The following is a 17,877-nucleotide window of genomic DNA, read 5'->3' as shown; positions in this document are numbered from 1 at the left end:
GCGGCGAGGGGCCGCAACGGTGACGACTGTCGCAGAGAAGGCCCGGAGGGGCTCTGCGTTCTGGAGTGGTGCTGCTTGGGCCGGTGGTGGATTGCAGGCTGCTGGTGTTGCGGCTGGGGAGAGCGGCTAGAGGGTTCGGCATTTTTCGTCGGGATCCCTGCAAGGATGAGTGCTGCCAGAGAGTCTCACCCGCATGGGGTGAAGCGTTCGGCCTCCCCAGATGACGATGTAAATAACAATGGCGGAGTGGCAGAGGGTTGAGGCCTACGAAAGGCTGGAGTAGGCCAGGAAGGGTGGTTGGAGGAGGACGCGCCTGAGGTGGCCCGCAGCGGGAGAGCCCAGGGGAGAAACCAGAAGAATGAGTGGGAAATGTCTTCCTTAATCTTTATGAGGGTGAGAAGGTTTGAAGAGGCCCACACGCTGGGAGCCGAAGACCTGCGTAGGAAGGGGGATTGAGGAAGGAAATTCGGAGAGGGTCGAGGAGTGAAAGAGCTTAGTCAAGGGATTTCTTACGTGCGTTTTGGGGGGCCGATGAGGATGGTTTCTCGGGCCTTTGTGCTCACGATAGAGACGGCAAGACTCTCCCTGTTTTGGATTCTAAATGTTCCTGTGACAATGTCGAAATGTTCGTGCTCATTTGGACAGATTTTCCTGCCTAGATGATTTTTGCAATGTGCAGTTGATAGTTAACTTTAGCTGCACTAGTAAGGGTAAACCGCGAACAGTATTGAGCCGAAAATTGTGCCACGGGTGTAATTTGGTACTGGCTTTGGTGGTGAGGTCTGAGACGTTGAGACCTAGAAGCCCATTTTGATGTCGGATATTAATACCTCGTTCTTCTTACCTCGTCTCCCCATCAAATGCCGTTCCCTTCTCCAGCCCCCACCTCATAGGTTTTAATAGCAAACGGTTTATCCCTTAAAGTAACCTATTAAATATTTACTGCAGTGCCGGGTGTTGGGAATTCGGAGAGAAATATGATGCTTATTTTAGGCCTTTTTGTATATTTGCCCTAGCTCGTAGCGCAGTGTCATGGAAACAGTAGATAACCAGTAAACGTAAAAGTAGGTCCTTCATACAATGGATAAATGTCTTGGCAACGTTGATGGGGAAATTGTTGGAGAGGGAGCGGAGAGGTCATCTTTAAGGATGATGAAGGGATATCTAAGTTTTTTTCGGTTTTGTTTGAAGTACTGTAAATTTCTGAATACATAGAGCTTTAAATTTTTCTATTTCAGTGCTTTTCATAAAATTTTAAAAGCCTACTGAATACTACTTTGTAGCAAATGAGATGGTGTTAAGACCTGCCCCTCTGAGTGGGAGGTGGGGCGAGGACCGGAATAGTAAGGGTCTTTAAAGGAATCGACTTCAGCTCTGCAGAAAGATTAGCTATCAATAAAGATTTGGAGATGAATGGGCATCTAGAGAAGTTTATTCTTGCTCTCTGTTGTTTCTGCTACTGGCTTTTAGATCTTGTTAATATGGTAATTCAGGTTTTGTCAGGAATTGATTCACGTTTTTGAGTAACCTGGCTCACTTAAAAAGCTGTTAACATTGTTCTCCTCCTGATCTTTAAATATGACTTGATTGCTAGGATGTCAGACACCTGTTTGGAAGTATCTTTTAGCGTGACAGAAATCTCCAGGTGATACGAAATTTCACAAAGTTAAAGGGATTAAGTCATTAAGTTTACAGCTTTGGAAGAGATCAGTTTAAACTAGACGACCTTTAAGACCTTTCCCAATCATGTAAGCGTATCTTTAAGTACCTGGGTTTTGTTTTTGTTTTGAGACAGGTGAGACACGGTCTCTCTCTGTTGCCCAGGGTGGAGTGCAGTGGCACAATCAGTGCTCCCAGCAGCCTCCACCTTCCTGGCTCAAGTGATCCTCCTGATTCAACCCCCTCTCCCCACATCACCACCACAGTAGCTGGGACTACAGGTGTGCGCCACTACACCCAACTAATTTTTTGTATTTTTAGTAGAGACCAGGTTTTGCCGCGTTGCCGAGGCTGGTCTCCAACTACTAGACTCGAGCAATCTGCCCACCTTGGCCTCCCAAAGTGCTGGGATTACAGGTGTGAGCCACCTCGCCCAGCCAGTACTTTAAAAAAAATTTTTTTTTAACCATAGGTAATACATTCATTAAAAGACCTCCAAGCTGTTGTAGGAAAAAAAAACTAGCAGGCCGGGTACAGTGGCTCACACCTGTAATGCCAGCAGTTTGGGAGGCCGAGGCGGGCAGATCACAAGGTCAGGAGATCAAGACCATCTGGCTAACACAGTAAAACCCCGTCTCTATTTAAAAAATTAGCCGGGCATGGTAGTGGGCGCCTGTAGCCCCAGCTACTAGGGAGGCTGAGGCAGGAGAATGATGTGAACCTGGGAGGCGGGGCTTGCAGTGAGCCGAGATCGGGCCACTGCACTCTGTCCTGGGCGATAGAGCAAGATTCTGTCTCAAAAAAAAAAAAAAAAAAAAAAATCTAGCTGTAACATATAGTTGGGAAACAGTTTCTAATGAGCATCCACGGTATGTAAGAGATCATTGAAGTTTTCTTATGCCCATTGACCTCACATCTAATTGGGGTAACAAAACATTTTTTTAATATTAAAAGTAGATAATCAGAGAATACAACTCTAGCAAAGTGCTAACAATGTAGGAGTAAATTCTAAGTCACCAGGGTGTGTATTCAGAAGGTAAATTGATTGCAGTTCTGTAGGAAAGGGTATTAAGGATTAAGACAACTTAAAAGTAGTTTCAATGGCTTGGAGTGGAGAAATGAAAGCGATCTTATAGGAAGTGGGAAGAGTGGGGAGTAACTGCTAAGGAACCTCTCTTAAAATGTATAGTGCACCCACGTGCTTTTCAGAAAGCAGCATTTGGACAAGGTACTCACTGTTGCACTTTAAGGCAAGGGTCTCCAACCCCTGGGCCACAGAACCAGGCTGCACAGCAGGATGTGAGCTGTGGGCCAGCCAGCAAAGTTTCATCTGTATTTACAGCCACTCCCCATGGCTTGCATTACCACCTGAGCTCTGCCTCCTGTTGGCATTTGATTCTCATAGGAGCGTGAACCCTGGTGTGAACTGCACATGCGAGTGATCTAGGTTGCACACTCCTTATGAGAATCTAATGCCAAATGATCTGTCATTGTCTCCCATTACCCCCAGATGGGACTGTCTAGTTTTAGGAAAACAAGCTCAAAGCTTCCACTGAGTCTACATTATGGTGAGTTGTATAATTATTTCATTATAGATTACAATGTAGTAATAATAGAAATAAAGTGCCCAATAAATGTAATGCACTTGAATCATCCTGAAATTATCACATCCTCCCTCTCAGTGGAAAAATTGTCTTCCATGAAACCGGTTCCTGATGCCAGTCCAGTCCCGGAGTGCTGCTTTGAAAAGAAGAACTGGCAGGACTTAATGTTATTTCCTTAAAACATTGGGATTAGAAGTTGTAGATGACAGGATTATTTATATAAACACTGAAGATGTTTTACTCTTTTATTAGAAGCAGAATCAAGAAAGTTGGTTTTTACACAATTTTTTTAACTTAATGCTGTACATTTGTATAACTGAGTTCATAGACCACTTTCATCTGTCTCATTTGATCATGGACAGTATGATGTGGAAAAAACACAGGATGGTCAGAGGATCAAAGCAAGTCACTTAGCCTCTCTGTGCCTCAGTGTCTTAAGACAGTCTTTTAAAAAGGCATCTCTTTATAGATGAGTTAAAATTAAGTTAAATGTCAGATCCTGGCTTATAGAGCCAGTGATTTAGTGAGAGTCAGAACTGAAGCTTCACCATTACTTTAACTATATTGAGCCAGAAATAGTTAAGAACTAAATGGCCTATAAAAATATATGAGGGGGTCACGTGGAAAGAAGTAGAGATTTGGAACTTAGGGAACCAAAATTATGAGAGCATATAAGCCCTTCCACTAATGAGAATTTAGAAGCGCAAATGGGTCCAGGTTGGTACAAATGCTTTAACTCTCATATGCTCAGGGGAAATAGTGTTTTTTTTAATATTTTAGTCTTTTACAAATAATTTTTAGAAATAAGAATAAAGGGAGATAGTGCAAAACAACTTTATTAGGAATTTTAATGTGAATTTAACAATAGCAAACCGAAATTTATATTCTGTGTTTTCCTGATTTTGATGTACATATAGTCATCCGTCAGTATGCTAAATGTGGGGGATTGGTTCCAGGACCCACCCACCTCCTTGGCAAATCTTGCATACTCAAGTCCCGCAGCCAGGCCTGTGGAACTTGAGAATAGGAAAAATCAGTCTTCCATATACTTGGGATGGATCTGCATTTGGTTGAAAAAAATCCACTTATAAGGGACCCTTGAAGTTCAAACCCGTCTCGCATTTGCATCATCAAAATACAATACTTGAAGAATTTTTGAAACCTTCTATTGCTTACAATTTTGTGTTGAAGAAGGATTTGTCATCCTTGCTCCATAATTGCAAAACATTTTTATTTTTAGATTATAAACTTAATTAGAATGATAAATTCAGTGAATATTTTTATTTCATTTTCCTTCCAGTTAGCTTGTATACACATCTGCCTTCACCCTTTGTCCATTTGCAACCAAGTCAAGTAAATTTTGATGCATAAACATTGTAAAAGATGAAATAAAACAGTCACACCTCCTTTTAGAAAATAGAATGATCCTGGTTCTTACTGTAAAATACTGTCCTTCCTGCTGATGGCTCTCCCAGTGAGAGTACATTTCTTGTTTGTCTTTTTTTTCTTTTTCTTGTCGATTCTTGGGTGGGAGAAAAGCCTTCTAGTATTTCCTCATCCAAAAACTCATAGTCTGAGATTTTTGCAGTTAATTTTATCATCATTAGTCTGGAATATGACTGCCTGTCATTTTGCATTCACCTTATTCATCTAATAATAGTTAATGCCTTCTGTCCGTTTTTTCTCCTTGCCATTATGAATGGAAAATGAAAAATTGTGAATTCCCATCTGTGTTCAATGAAAGCTAAAAGTAGACAACAGGTATGATGTCTTGAAAGATAATGAAATACTTTGGACAATACAGTGAGAAAACTATCTTGAAAATTATTTTAGTTATTTTTAGCACAGTTGGGAATAATGAATTATAAATAATGAACTGTTAAAAAACAACAGTTTTCACATTTGTTTCAAAATGTAGGGAAAAATATGCTCACTAGGATTCCATCGTATTTCTTAGATTTATGAGTTCAGTGGACTCATTTGATAATTGCAATAGAATGAGTTTTAGTCTATTCTTTTAAAAAATAAGTTTTCTCTTTGTTCTTTGGAAGACTTTTAAGAAAGAATAAAAGTAATGACATCTCAATCCTAACAAATAACTAGAACTGCTCTAAAAGGAAACTGAAAAGTTAAAATTTTCTCTCTTAAGTTAAAAGTTAGCTCACTGATAAAGCCAGAATTTTTAACTTCAACTAACAACTGTGGCTGCCGTCTAAGTTCAGAGTACTAGGTGCTCTAGGACCCTGCAAGGCAGTGGGTCTCAAAGTGTGGTCCCCAGATAAATAGCATCAGCAATCACTTAAGAATTTGTTGAGGCCGGGCGCGGTGGCTCAAGCCTGTAATCCCAGCACTTTGGGAGGCCGAGACGGGCGGATCACGAGGTCAGGAGATCGAGACCATCCTGGCTAACACGGTGAAACCCCATCTCTACTAAAAAAATACAAAAAAAAGTAGCCGGGCGAGGTGGCGGGCGCCTGTAGTCCCAGCTACTCAGGAGGCTGAGGCAGGAGAATGGCGTGAACCTGGGAGGCGGAGCTTGCAGTGAGCTGAGATCCGGCCACTGCACTCCAGCCCAGGCAACAGAGCCAGACTCCGTCTCAAAAAAAAAAAAAAAGAATTTGTTGAAATTCAAATCCTAGAGCTCCACCCCAGACTTGCTGAATCTCTGGGGCTGTAGCCCTGCAGTCTGTTTTAACAAGCCCTCTAGGACTCTGATACAGGCAAACTTGAGACTCAGCTCTGGCTGCAGAAGAACTAAAGGATTCTGCTGTGAGGTAATAGAAAAGGAGTAAATTTGAATGTGATGAATATGCTGAACTTCCTAAACAAGAAAAACGAACCCTGTTTATATTTACAACTGACAGGGGAGAAAAAACTTAGGAGTTACAGGTAGACTTTAGATTTTGTAACACTTATTTTTATGCAAAAAAAAAAAAAATAACCAATTTCTTTTCCAGCTGGGATCTAGCAATTGGGAGGCAGCAGACTTGGGTAATGAAGAGAGAAAACAAAAGTTCTTGAGACTTATGGGTGCAGGAAAGGTAAGCATCAGATGGTATGCATTTTTACCTTTTCTGTGAAACTACTGCCATTTTTGTGTATGCTAAGTAAGAAGGACTGAATATACGTGGATTCCATTTTCCTGTTCTGTGTGATTTATTTTGGCTTTGGGAAATACGTCTGGTCTAACCAAGCACATAAAATTTATATTATTTTTGAGCCACATCTAGGATTCTCTGTCCGTAAAGTTTGAAGACTGCACAGAGAAAAATTTGGCTCAAGGAGGCTGTATAGGAGAAAAGACATGTCAAAGTTTATGATTTGCCATGTGTTGGCCCAGTGGTTTGATAGAAGATATTTCTTCTGGGTTGGTTATCTTGTGGGAACCTCTGACCAAAGTGAAAAGCCTGTCATATTTTGTAGCTCCCGCCAGCCTTTGAAGTAGTAACTACAGGAATATCCTTTATCAAAAACCTAATTTTAAGACTACACTTTCAGAGATTATTTCTATAGTTTGTTACTAGATAGAGAAGTTTCTCTGAATGTGTAGAACACCAGGGACCAAGCCGGGGGGGGGGGAACCCTTAATTTTAAAAGTGTTCAAGATACTTTGAAATGCCTGTCAGTTTGGTTAACGTTAATAGAAGGTACAGTTGACCCTTGAGCAATGTGGGGGTTAGGGGTGCTGGTTCTGCAGGCAGTCAAAAGTTTGCATATAACTTTCAACTTCCCAAAAACTTAACTACTAATAGCCTACTGTTGACTGGAAGTCTTACTGGATAACATAATTACCAGTTAACACATATTTTGGGTGTTATTATATCCTGTATTCTTATAATAAAGAAAAGGAAATGTTATCAAGAAAATTATAAGGAAGAGAAAATAATTGACTCTTCATTAATTGGAAGTAGATCATCATAAAGGTCTTCATCCTCATAGTCTTCATGTTGAGTGGGCTGAAAAGGAGAGATTGTCTTACTGTCTGGGAGTGGCACAGGCAGAAGTAAATTCAAGTGTAAGTGGATCCACACAGGTTAATCCTGTGTTCAGGGGTCAACTGTATAAAACAAGTGCCAGGAAAATATCTCTTGTAAAAACCTTTCTTTATCCTAGCAGTTTATACAGGGATCTCTAGATACTTATTTTTTTAAGCAAGTAAATTTATTTTCCTAACATGGTCCCAATAGTCTTCCTAAAAACTAAATTGAAAAAGAAATAGGAAAGCTTTTTTTCTCTTTTTTTAAGCACCTTAAAATGAAATTCTGCTCTTTGTTTTGTTATACACATGGGAATACATTCATTCATTTTCCCAACAATTATAGACTACCTACTACTGTGCTGGATCCTGGGTGGTCACATAGATCAATAATATATGTTTGGAGCTAGTATGTAATGGAGGAAACCAGATAATAACAATACGGAATTGTAATTGCTGTGAGAAAGCCATGCACATAGTGCTGTGGAATCACAGAGGGCAGCTAACTCTGGTTTAGCAGTGAAAGAAAGCTTCCCCAAAATAGAATTGATCTGAATCTCAAAGGATGAGAAGGAGTTAGCCAGACTACAACAGTGGGTTTGGGGATAGGAAGAGGTCATGTAAAACACTGAGACCTATTTAAATAAAGCATTTGTATAATATCTCATTACTCCAGATTTCCCAATTTGTAATTTGTCATAGAAAATAGTCTGCAGTTTCTCTCGTTTCATGCAAATATACTAAGTCCTCACTTAACATCTCTTATGTTTCTTGGAAACTAACTTTTAGCAAACTGACAATAAAGTTGTTTCACTGTAACACTGATAAGGAAGAAAATTGTTTTCATTATAGGTTGTTTCAACTAAAGTCAGTTAAAGTTGAAGTTTCTAAGAACCTATCATTGAAAATTAAGTGAGGACTTAAAAGATTTGTTAAGCATATGTAAGGTAAGTGTTAGTTTAGGGGCCATATTCAACTTAGTAGAATGAAAATTATTCAAGTACTTAGGAAGAACATCCTAATATAAAATATATGGAAGTTGACTAACTAATAAATAGGTTGTTGAGTATAGATTAAATTCTTTTTTTTTTTTTTTTTTTTTGAGACAGTCTCACTGCAACCTCTGCTTCCCGAGTTCAAGCAATTCTCTGCCTCAGGCTCCCGAGTAGCTGGGATTACAGGTGCCTGCCACCATGCCTGGCTAATTTTTGTATTTTTAGTAGAGACAGGGTTTCACCATTTGAACTCCTGACCTTGTGATACACCCTCCTCGGCCTCCCAAAGTGCTGGGATTACAGGCATGAGCCACTGCACCTGGCCCATAAATTCTTTGTGACGCCAAGATTGTAGCTTTGATCTTCATATGGGCTGTTTAGATTTATTCCATTTTGTGGCCACAAAGTATATTTGTAATCCTAGCCAGCTATCATGAATATGTTATTGGTCACAGGAAGAACCAGCTAAGAGCATATGAATAGATCAGTGCAATACCATCATCATCCTGGAATAACTTGATGCTGTTATATTAAAATCTTGTTAATGGCTGTCGGTTTTGCAACCTAAACAAGTAACACACTGAATTATTGATTTGCTTATGTGTTAATGGCACATAAAGCAATGAGCATTAACGCCTGAACTTTTCCAATAATATCATTTTTGTGTATGGAGACTGTACCTGCCATTTTTTCACAATAGGAAGGTTTGTTACTATATCTTCACAGATGATTGGTTAAGATTGCTTTCCAAAGTTACATTTATTCTCACCTTCACACGGTGTTTTAATGAGCACTTATGAAACTAAATATGAACCATAAAGAGTGGATAGAACTGATTAAATTGAGAGTAATTATGCAGTTTAATCAGTTGGTAATATTGAATCAGATGTATTTTTATGTTTAGAGTACAGGATTGTTTTAAATTGTTCTTTTTGACAAGTTGAGATTAGTAGTTTATTGTCAAATAGTAAAGAGATAGCTAATGATTGTGATATACTGTAATAAGATCTATCACTTTATATGATACATTATAAGTTTTAATTATTTCATTTTTGTCTGGCTAAATCTCATTTGCTTTCTCTCCATGAGATATACTTGAGGCAGCAGAAAGAGCAGGTGGGAAGTTAAAGCAAGTCATTTAACTGGCCTTTAGGAAAGAAAATGTTTAGATTGACTCAATTTTCTAGTTATCTATTCATCTTATTTAAAATTCCAACCTGCTCTACTCCTTACTCAGGTCTGTTTTGTTTTAATCACACTTAGTACCTTCTAACATAGTATAAATAGCGATTATGTTTGCCTGTCTCCCTTCTCCGTTCCTACCCTTGCTAGAATGTAAGGTCCTTAAAGGCAGAGATTCTAATTTAATCTTTTGTCTTCACTGTGTCCCAGAAGCCTAGAATAGTTTTCAGCACATAGTAGATACCCAGTAAGGTCAAATTAGTGGTCTCAAATGCTAATACATTTTCAACCTTCTTATAGAAAGAACATACTGGTCGTCTTGTTATAGGAGATCACAAATCAACATCTCACTTCCGAACAGGTAAGAAAGTAAAATGTAATTAAAACAAAAGTGCTAAATTCAGAATATGAAGTGTGTGTTCATGTTTCAGGATATTCTACTTTGGCATGTAATTGTGTAAATTATTAAAATGTTAGAATTGGGGTGCAGTGGCTTATGCCTGTAATCCCAGTTATTTGGGAGGTTAAAGTGGGAGGATCACTTAAGCCCAGGAGTTTGAAGCTGCAATGAAGCCATGATCGCACCACTGCATTCCAGCCTGGGCTACAGAGCAAGACCTTATCTCTTAAAATTCAAAAAAAAAAGAGAGAAAAAAATGCTTGGCACCGTGGCTTATGCCTGTAATCCTAGCATGTTGGGAGGCTGCGGTGGGCCGATCACTTGAGGCAAATCACCAGCCTAGTCAACATGGCAAAACCCTGTCTGTACTAAAAAATACAAAAATTAGCCAGGTGTGGTGGCTCACACCTGTAATCCCAGCTGCTTGGGAGGCTGAGGCACGATAATTGCCTGAACCTGAGAGGCAGTGGTTGCAGTGAGCCAAGATCACACTATTGCAGTCCAGCCTGAGTGACAGAGTGCAACTCTGTCTCAAAAAAAAAAAAAAAAAATTAGAAGTACATAATAGGTAAACATGTTACATATATAAAGTATCAGTTTTCATGTACTTTGATTTTTAAAAGATGAGAGTATGTGTCATTATGATATTCTAACCAAGAAACTAACCTTTTTCTGTCTCCATTTTTACTGATTCAGAACATATATTTTAATTGTAGTGAGGTTTTATGCCTCATCTTGTTAACGCTGGTATGTACAGAATTTTTGTTCTTTGTATATTAGCATATAGTGTCATAGTTGGCATATTCTAGTTTTGTGTATTCACTAAGTTTTATTTTAAAATCTTTGAAGAATATAAACTAGTTGCAGAGCCTGAAGAAATAAGCTTTAAAAATAATTTTAGGGAAGAACATTTTTAAATAAAAACTGAAAATAAATTTGGGTATTTGGTGTGCTGAAAAGTGAAATTTTTGCCTATTTAAAACTGACCCTAATCTTGGACATTATTAATAAAAGGCACATATTAATAAAAGACACAGTGACCTAGATTATGTTCAACAAAACTTTAAGTTATTTAAATTATGCTAACATAGCATACGTAGCACATTTTAGAAATTCATTGATCTTTTATTTTTCTAGTGTTAATTACTTCAAATTGATTTGTATTGCTACATAAGGCAAAAAAACAATTCCTGTACTTTGCAGAATGGAAAAATATTTCAACTGCCACATTTACCCTTTTAAATCTGAGAGCTTTCAAGCAGAGCTCCCAACCCCCAGTACCCATCCCTCGCCTGTTAGGAACTGGACCACACAGCAGGAGGTGAGCAGCAGGCAAGCCAGAGAAGCTTTATCTGTATTTACAGCTGCTCCCAATGGCTTGTATGGCCACCTGAAATCCGCCTCCTATCAGATCACTGGCAGCATTGAATTATCATAGGATCTTGAACCCTATTGTGAACTGTGCAAGCCAGGGATCTAGGTTGTGCCTCCTTATGAGTATCTAATACCTCATGATCTGAAGTGGAACTGAGGTGGTGATGGGGAGTGACTGCAAAAACAGATTAACATTAGCAGAGAGGCTTGACTGCACAGAGACCTTAATAAATCAACTGCTTGCAAACTCGTATCAAAACCATATCAGTGAGTGGCAAGTGACAAGCTGCATCTAGTGGCAGGCTCTAAGTCAGAATCTGACATTTATTTAGTCTGCATGTGGCCTGCCCATTGTTTTATTTACCACTTCCTTCCGTGCCTCTTTCCTGCACTGTGCATTTGTCTCAGTCACAGTTTTGGTAAGCCCACAAGCTAACCCTAGCCAAAATGAGTAAAAAAACAAACGTCCTTGGAGAGCTTCTTTGAAAAGGAAGAAAGACCCAATGATGAGGCACCAGAAGACTAATACTGCCAACAAAGAGAAAGCTGCATTTAAAACAAAATACCAAGAGTCCTACTTAAATTACAGGTTCATTGCAACAGCTGATTCACATTCTCCAAACCTGCTTTGTCTAATATATGATAACCAGCTATCCAGAAAAGCCATGAAACCTTTAAAAGTGCTTCACCACATGGAGACCGAGCACCATGCATTAAAAGACAAGCCTTTGGCGTTTTTCAAAAGAAAAAATCGTGAACGCAAAGAACAGAAGTAATTATTGAAGGCCACCACTTCATCAAATGTGTCTGCAGTGAGAGCATCATTCTTAGTGGCTAATCACATGGCTAAAGCTAAGAAGCCCTTTATTACTGGTGAAGAGTTGATCCTGCCTGCTGCTAAGGATGTCTGTTGTGAACTCTTAGGAGAGGCTGCAGTTCAAAAGGTGGCACGTGTTCCTCTTCTGGCTAGCACCATAACTAGATGAATTCATGAAATAGAGGATATTGAGGCACAATTGTTAGAGAGGATTAATGAGTCACTGTGGTACACAATCCAGGTTAATGAGTCTACCAGTGTTGACAACAAAGCAACAATGCTTGTTTTTGTGTGATACATTTTTCAGGAGGATGTGCATGAGGATATGTTATGTGCACTTTTGCTTTCAACCAGCACCACAGCTGCAGAACTATTCAAGTCTTATAAATAATTACATATCAGGAAAACTGAATTTGGCATTTTGTATCGATATATGCAGGGATGGAGCAGCTGCCATGACTGGACGGCTTTCTGGTTTCACTACTCAGGTCAAAGAGCTTGCTTCTGAATGTGAGTCTGTGTACTGTGTCATCCACAGAGATGCTGACTAGTTGAAAAACGTCACCTGAACTTAACATTTTGCAGGATGTGATTAAAATTTTCAACCACATTAAAGTACATGCCCTTAATTCACATCTGTTCATGTAGCTCTGTGAGAGGATGGACACAGAGCACACATGTCATCTCTTATACACACAACAGAGATGGCTTCCTAAAGTTAGATCACTGGCCAGAGTTTTTCAGTTATAATAGCCACTCCAGAGATTTTTTTTTTTTTTTAAGAAAATGTCATCACTGGCAGCACATTTCATTGACACAGAATGGGTCGTAAAACCTGCTTACTTGGCCAGGCGTGGTGGGTCGTGCCTGTAATTACAGCACTTTTGGGAGGCCAAAGCAGGCAGATCACTTGAGGCCAGGAGTTTGAGACCAGCCTGGCCAACAGGGAGAAACCCCGTCTTTACTAAAAAATACAAAAATTACCTAGGCGTGGTGGCACACCCCTATAATCCCAGCTACTTGGGAGGCTGAGGCACGAGAATCACTTCAGCCTGAAAGCCAGAGGTTGCAATGAGCCGAGATCGAGATCATGCCGCTGCACTCCAGCCTGGGCAAGAGAGTGAGACTGTCTCAAAAAAAAAAAAAAAAAACCTTGCTTACTTGTGTAACATATTCAATCTGTCACCTCAGGGGAGAACAAAACTGTGTTCAAGTTGGCAGATAAAGTGACTGCATTCAAAGCCAAACTGGTATTATGGGGGCCACAAGTGAACACTGGGATTTTTTGACATGTTTCAAACATTAGCAGAGATTTTAAAAGAGACTGAGCCAGGACCTTTTTTCTCCCACCTGGCACATGATCACCTATCTCAGCTTTCAAAGAGTTTGAGTATTATTTTCCAACCACGAAAGAGCCCCAAACTGGGAAGGAATGGATTCACAACCCATTTGTGAATAAGGTGAATCGACTTTGTTCATGCTAGAAGAGGATCAGCTGCTTAAGATCACAAATGACGGTGCCCTTAAAAGTATGTTTGAGACAACTTCATTCTGGATTAAAGACAAAGTGGAATACTCTGAGATTGCCACGAAAGCACTGGAAAGCCTGCTTCTATTTCCAACCTCCTGTCTTTGTGAAACAGGGTTTTCTGTAGTGACAGCAGCCAAACAAGATTACAGCTAGTAGACTGGACATAAGCAACACACTTAGGGTGTCACTGTCTCCCATCACCCCCAGATGGGACCATCTAGCTGTAGGGAAAACAAACTCAGGGCTCCCACTGCTTCTGCATTACGGTGAGTTGTACAATTATTTCATTATATATTATGATGTGATAATAAAGTATACAATAAATGTAATACACTTGAATCATCTTGAAATCACCACCACCCCCACTCCCCATCCATGGAAAAATTGTTTTCAACAAAACTGGTCCCTGCTGCCAAAAAGGTTGGCAACTGCTGCTTTAAAGTTTTAAGTTGTTCTGATAAACTTGATATGCAAAGGAAGGCATAAAGGAGAGTCAGTACATGACCATTTTATTTAGCCATTTGCTGAACAGAAGTGCCTAGCTTTTTTCAGTGTTTTTGTTCAAAGATAGATAATTCTGTTTGTTAGAGAGTTTTTATTAGGTGACTAGGAAAAAAACTTTCAGGAGAACATCTACTTACTATAAGTAAGCTAAAACATTTAATACCCAAAGTGTTTAGTAATAAATACTTATGCTATCTCAACATCAGTCATTTTATTGTCTATTAGGTAACCACCTATGGCATAAATTCTCAAAATTCATAGTAAAATTAGTCACAATTAGATAAATCAGCCCTGAGTATAATGGCATCTGTATTATGGGTTTTTGTGTAAATTATTAATTTGACTGAAACATAACTAAAGTATCCTGGACATGCAGGGGAAGAAGACAAGAAAATTAATGAAGAACTGGAGTCTCAATATCAGCAAAGTATGGACAGTAAATTGTCAGGAAGATACCGGCGACATTGTGGACTTGGCTTCAGTGAGGTAGTAATTAACTTATTTTCATTGGGAAGATAATTAGTTTTCAATTTGGTACCACTTATTGCTGTTAGATTACCCTAGCAATCAAGAATCCCATGTAGAAAGCTCTCTGTATGTAATTATCTTAAAAATAATTGTATATGCCCTACTGGTCTCTGTAGGTAATCAGAAGAGATGTTTCCAAAGATTTTGTGTGGTGTTTTGTTTTTTGTTTTTTGTTTTTTTTAGATGGAGTCTCCTTCTCTCACGAGGCTGGAGTGCAGTGGTGTGATGTCTTCCACCTCCCGGGTTCAAGTGATTCTCCTGCCTCAGCCTCCTGAGTAGCTGGGATTACAGGCACCTGCCATCATGCCCAGCCAATTTTTGTATTTTTTTTTTATTTTTGTAGAGATGGGGTTTCACCATGTAACCAGGTTGGCCTCAAACTCCTGACCTCAGGTGATCCCACCCACCTTGGCCTCCCAAAGTGCTGGCATTACAGGCGTGAGCCACCACACCTGGCCGTTTGTTTTTGTTTTGTTTTGTTTTGTTTTGTTTTGTTTTGAGACAGAGTCTCACTCTGTTACCCCTAGGCTGGAGTGCAGTGGCACAATCTCAGCTCACTGCAACCTCCACCTCCTGGGTTCAGGCAATTCTCCTGCCTCAGCTTCCTGAGTAGATGAATTACAGGCACATGATGCCACACGCAGCTAATTTTTTGTATTTTAGTAGAGATAGGGTTTCACCATGTTGCCCAGGCTGGCCTTGAACTCCTGAGCTCAGGCAATCTGCCCACCTCAGTCTCCCAAAGTGCTAGGATTACAGGCTTGAGCCACCGTGCCCAGCCTCACCTGGCCTGTTTCTAAGGATTTTAAAGTGTGTTTTCTAAAAATGAAAATGCTGTTTAAACATCAGAGCACCTTTCCCCCTTTTTTGAGACAGGTTCTCACTCTGTCACCCAGGCTGGAGTACAGTGGCACAGTCTCACTGCCACCTTAGCCTCCCAAGGACCTGGGATATAGGCCTGCACCACCACGCCTAGCTAATTTTTGTATTTTTTGTAAAGATGGACTTTTGCTATGTTGCCCAGGCTGGTCTCAAACTCCTGGGTTCAAGCGATCTTTCCGCCTCCCAAAGTGCTGGAACTACAGGCGTGAACCACCACGCCTGGCCAGGGCACATTTTTAATAGGCATGAACAACATGCTCACAAGTTAAGTAAAATATTTCATGTAAGTTTAAAATAATGGTTTAAGAGAGCTTTTTTTTTTCAGTTGTTTCCTAAGTGATCTCTTTTTATATTACGAATTTATGTGTGACTACTGTTTACTCCAAAGTAATACAATGTGCAAAACAATTATAACTGATTTCCACATAAAGGTCAGTGGTTAACATGCCTTATCAATTTAAAAAATTGTTTCTTTCGGGAAAATATAATACCGTGGTTTTCAAACTAGGAGAGGGGAGATAGGTGTGTGGTCTTCAGAGCACCTCCCCTCTTGTTTTCTTTTGTCTTTTAAGAAACGGAGTCTTGCTCTGTCACACAGGCTGGAATGCGGTGGCATGATTATAGCTCACTACAGCCTTGAACTCCTAGGCTCAAGCAATCCTCACACCTTAGCCTCCGGAGTAGCTAGAACTACAGGCATGCACCACCATGCCTGGCTAATTTTTCTTTGTTGTTTTTTTTTTTAGTTTCTTTTTTGTTGTTGTTGTTGTTTTTAAGAGACAGGGTCTCAATATGTTGCCCAGGCTGGTCTCAAATTTGTGGCTTCAAGCAGTCCCCCTGCCTCTCAGCCTCTTGAGTAGCTGGAATCTCAGTCACAGGTATGAGCCACTGGGCCTAGCCAGACAGAGCTCTTTCTTAAAATTCCACTCAAGTCTTAAAACTGTTGTTCAATGGCTACAAAGTAAGTGTTTCTAAGACTGACAGAACTTACGGTCTTTCTCAGATTCTGTATAGGCTAATGTTTATTTTTAAAAGAGCCTGTTGATTGATGTTTTAGGTAGAAGATCATGATGGAGAAGGTGATGTAGCTGGAGATGATGATGATGACGATGATGATTCACCTGATCCTGAAAGTCCAGATGATTCTGAAAGTGATTCAGAGTCAGAGAAAGAAGAATCTGCTGAAGAACTCCAAGCTCCTGAGCACCCTGATGAAGTGGAGGATCCCAAAAACAAAAAAGATGCAAAAAGCAATTATAAAATGATGTTTGTTAAATCCAGTGGTTCATAACTCCCAAACGCTTAGTCTTTGTATTAAAAGTAAGCCTTATTGTTATAATGCACAGTGGAGGACTGCTTATAGAGCACAGACCTTTGTATTATAATTTTTAAAAAGGCCCTTTTAAATAATTACAAGGAGTGTTTGCTTTCAAATGCCATGGGTTACACTTTTATGGGCATGACTATAACCAATTTTGTAAAGAGTAAGAGTTGTATAAAATAAGAAATAAATACAGTACTCAACTTACTTTCATATTAGCATCATCAGCCCTCTAATTCACCGTATGGGGGAAACGCTTTTTGTTTGTGATAGCTATTTTATCATTTCCTTCATATTTTTCTCTTATAAAAATGTATTTGATACTGTGATACGTTCATGAAAAGTATTCTTTAATTATTCTTTGTTATAGTAGAGCTGTTATCATGGAAATTTCTGCTGCCAGTCACAATCTAAATTAATTTTGGCAAAAGATTGGGTACTTAGTTTCCTGTTACTGAGTTAGCTCTACTCTTTTGGACCAAAGCAACATGAGAGTAAGTACTTTTCACACTTGTTAAGATGGGAGTTATAACTGTCATACATTTGGAATATTATGATCCCAAGTAGTCTTTTTATAATTTGGATTATATCGTATGTTAGATTTTTGATAAGATTTGGCCAATTTTTACAGAAGAAATGATTTCTCTGATCATTTAGTTCTATCTATTTAGAAATATGTAAAACTGGATTTTTTTTTTTTTTAAGTAACATGTGACCAAAGTTAATTTTGTCCCAAAGGTCTAAATAAAAAGCAGTTTCCCATATTTGGCTGTGATACCTTTATCCTCATTATCTACAAATGAGGAGCAGGCTTACTGATAAGCTGAAACAAGAAATTCTCTTCATTTTATCCCAGTGCTATTTTATTGATTAATTACTAAAAAGTATTACTTTCTAATATTATTGCTGTTTCTGTTGGTGTAAGATTAGAATCATCTGACTGCTATTAGGTGGTTGATTTGTACAGCTGATTAATACAGATTGCATTATGAGCTAGTAAATGGATCTTTGGATAATTGGGTCCAAATTCTTAATGTTTATAAGTAACAAGTTCAAAGGCTTTAGTCCCACCTGTTTGTGAGCCGAACTGTTATACATCTAGAT

General features: G+C 39.3%; 1 protein-coding gene and 1 pseudogene across 1 annotated transcript; both read left to right on the top strand.

Annotated features, from left to right (window-relative positions):
* The first annotated feature begins 26 nt into the window (after positions 1–26).
* On the top strand, positions 27–17,623 carry C12H11orf58 (chromosome 12 C11orf58 homolog). The gene is made up of 5 exons (XM_011750086.3): positions 27–228; positions 6,221–6,304; positions 9,717–9,777; positions 14,419–14,528; positions 16,510–17,623. The coding sequence occupies exons 1-5, from the start codon at positions 166–168 to the stop codon at positions 16,741–16,743; spliced, it is 552 nt and encodes a 183-aa protein (XP_011748388.1). The 5' UTR covers positions 27–165; the 3' UTR covers positions 16,744–17,623.
* LOC112427595 (small nucleolar RNA U3) lies at positions 6,746–6,895 on the top strand (annotated as a pseudogene).
* Positions 17,624–17,877: the final 254 nt, after the last annotated feature.

The sequence above is a fragment of the Macaca nemestrina genome, chromosome 12 (genome assembly GCF_043159975.1).
Source record: "Macaca nemestrina isolate mMacNem1 chromosome 12, mMacNem.hap1, whole genome shotgun sequence".
NCBI lineage: Eukaryota > Metazoa > Chordata > Mammalia > Primates > Cercopithecidae > Macaca > Macaca nemestrina.
This window is presented reverse-complemented; position numbering and strand designations above follow the sequence as displayed.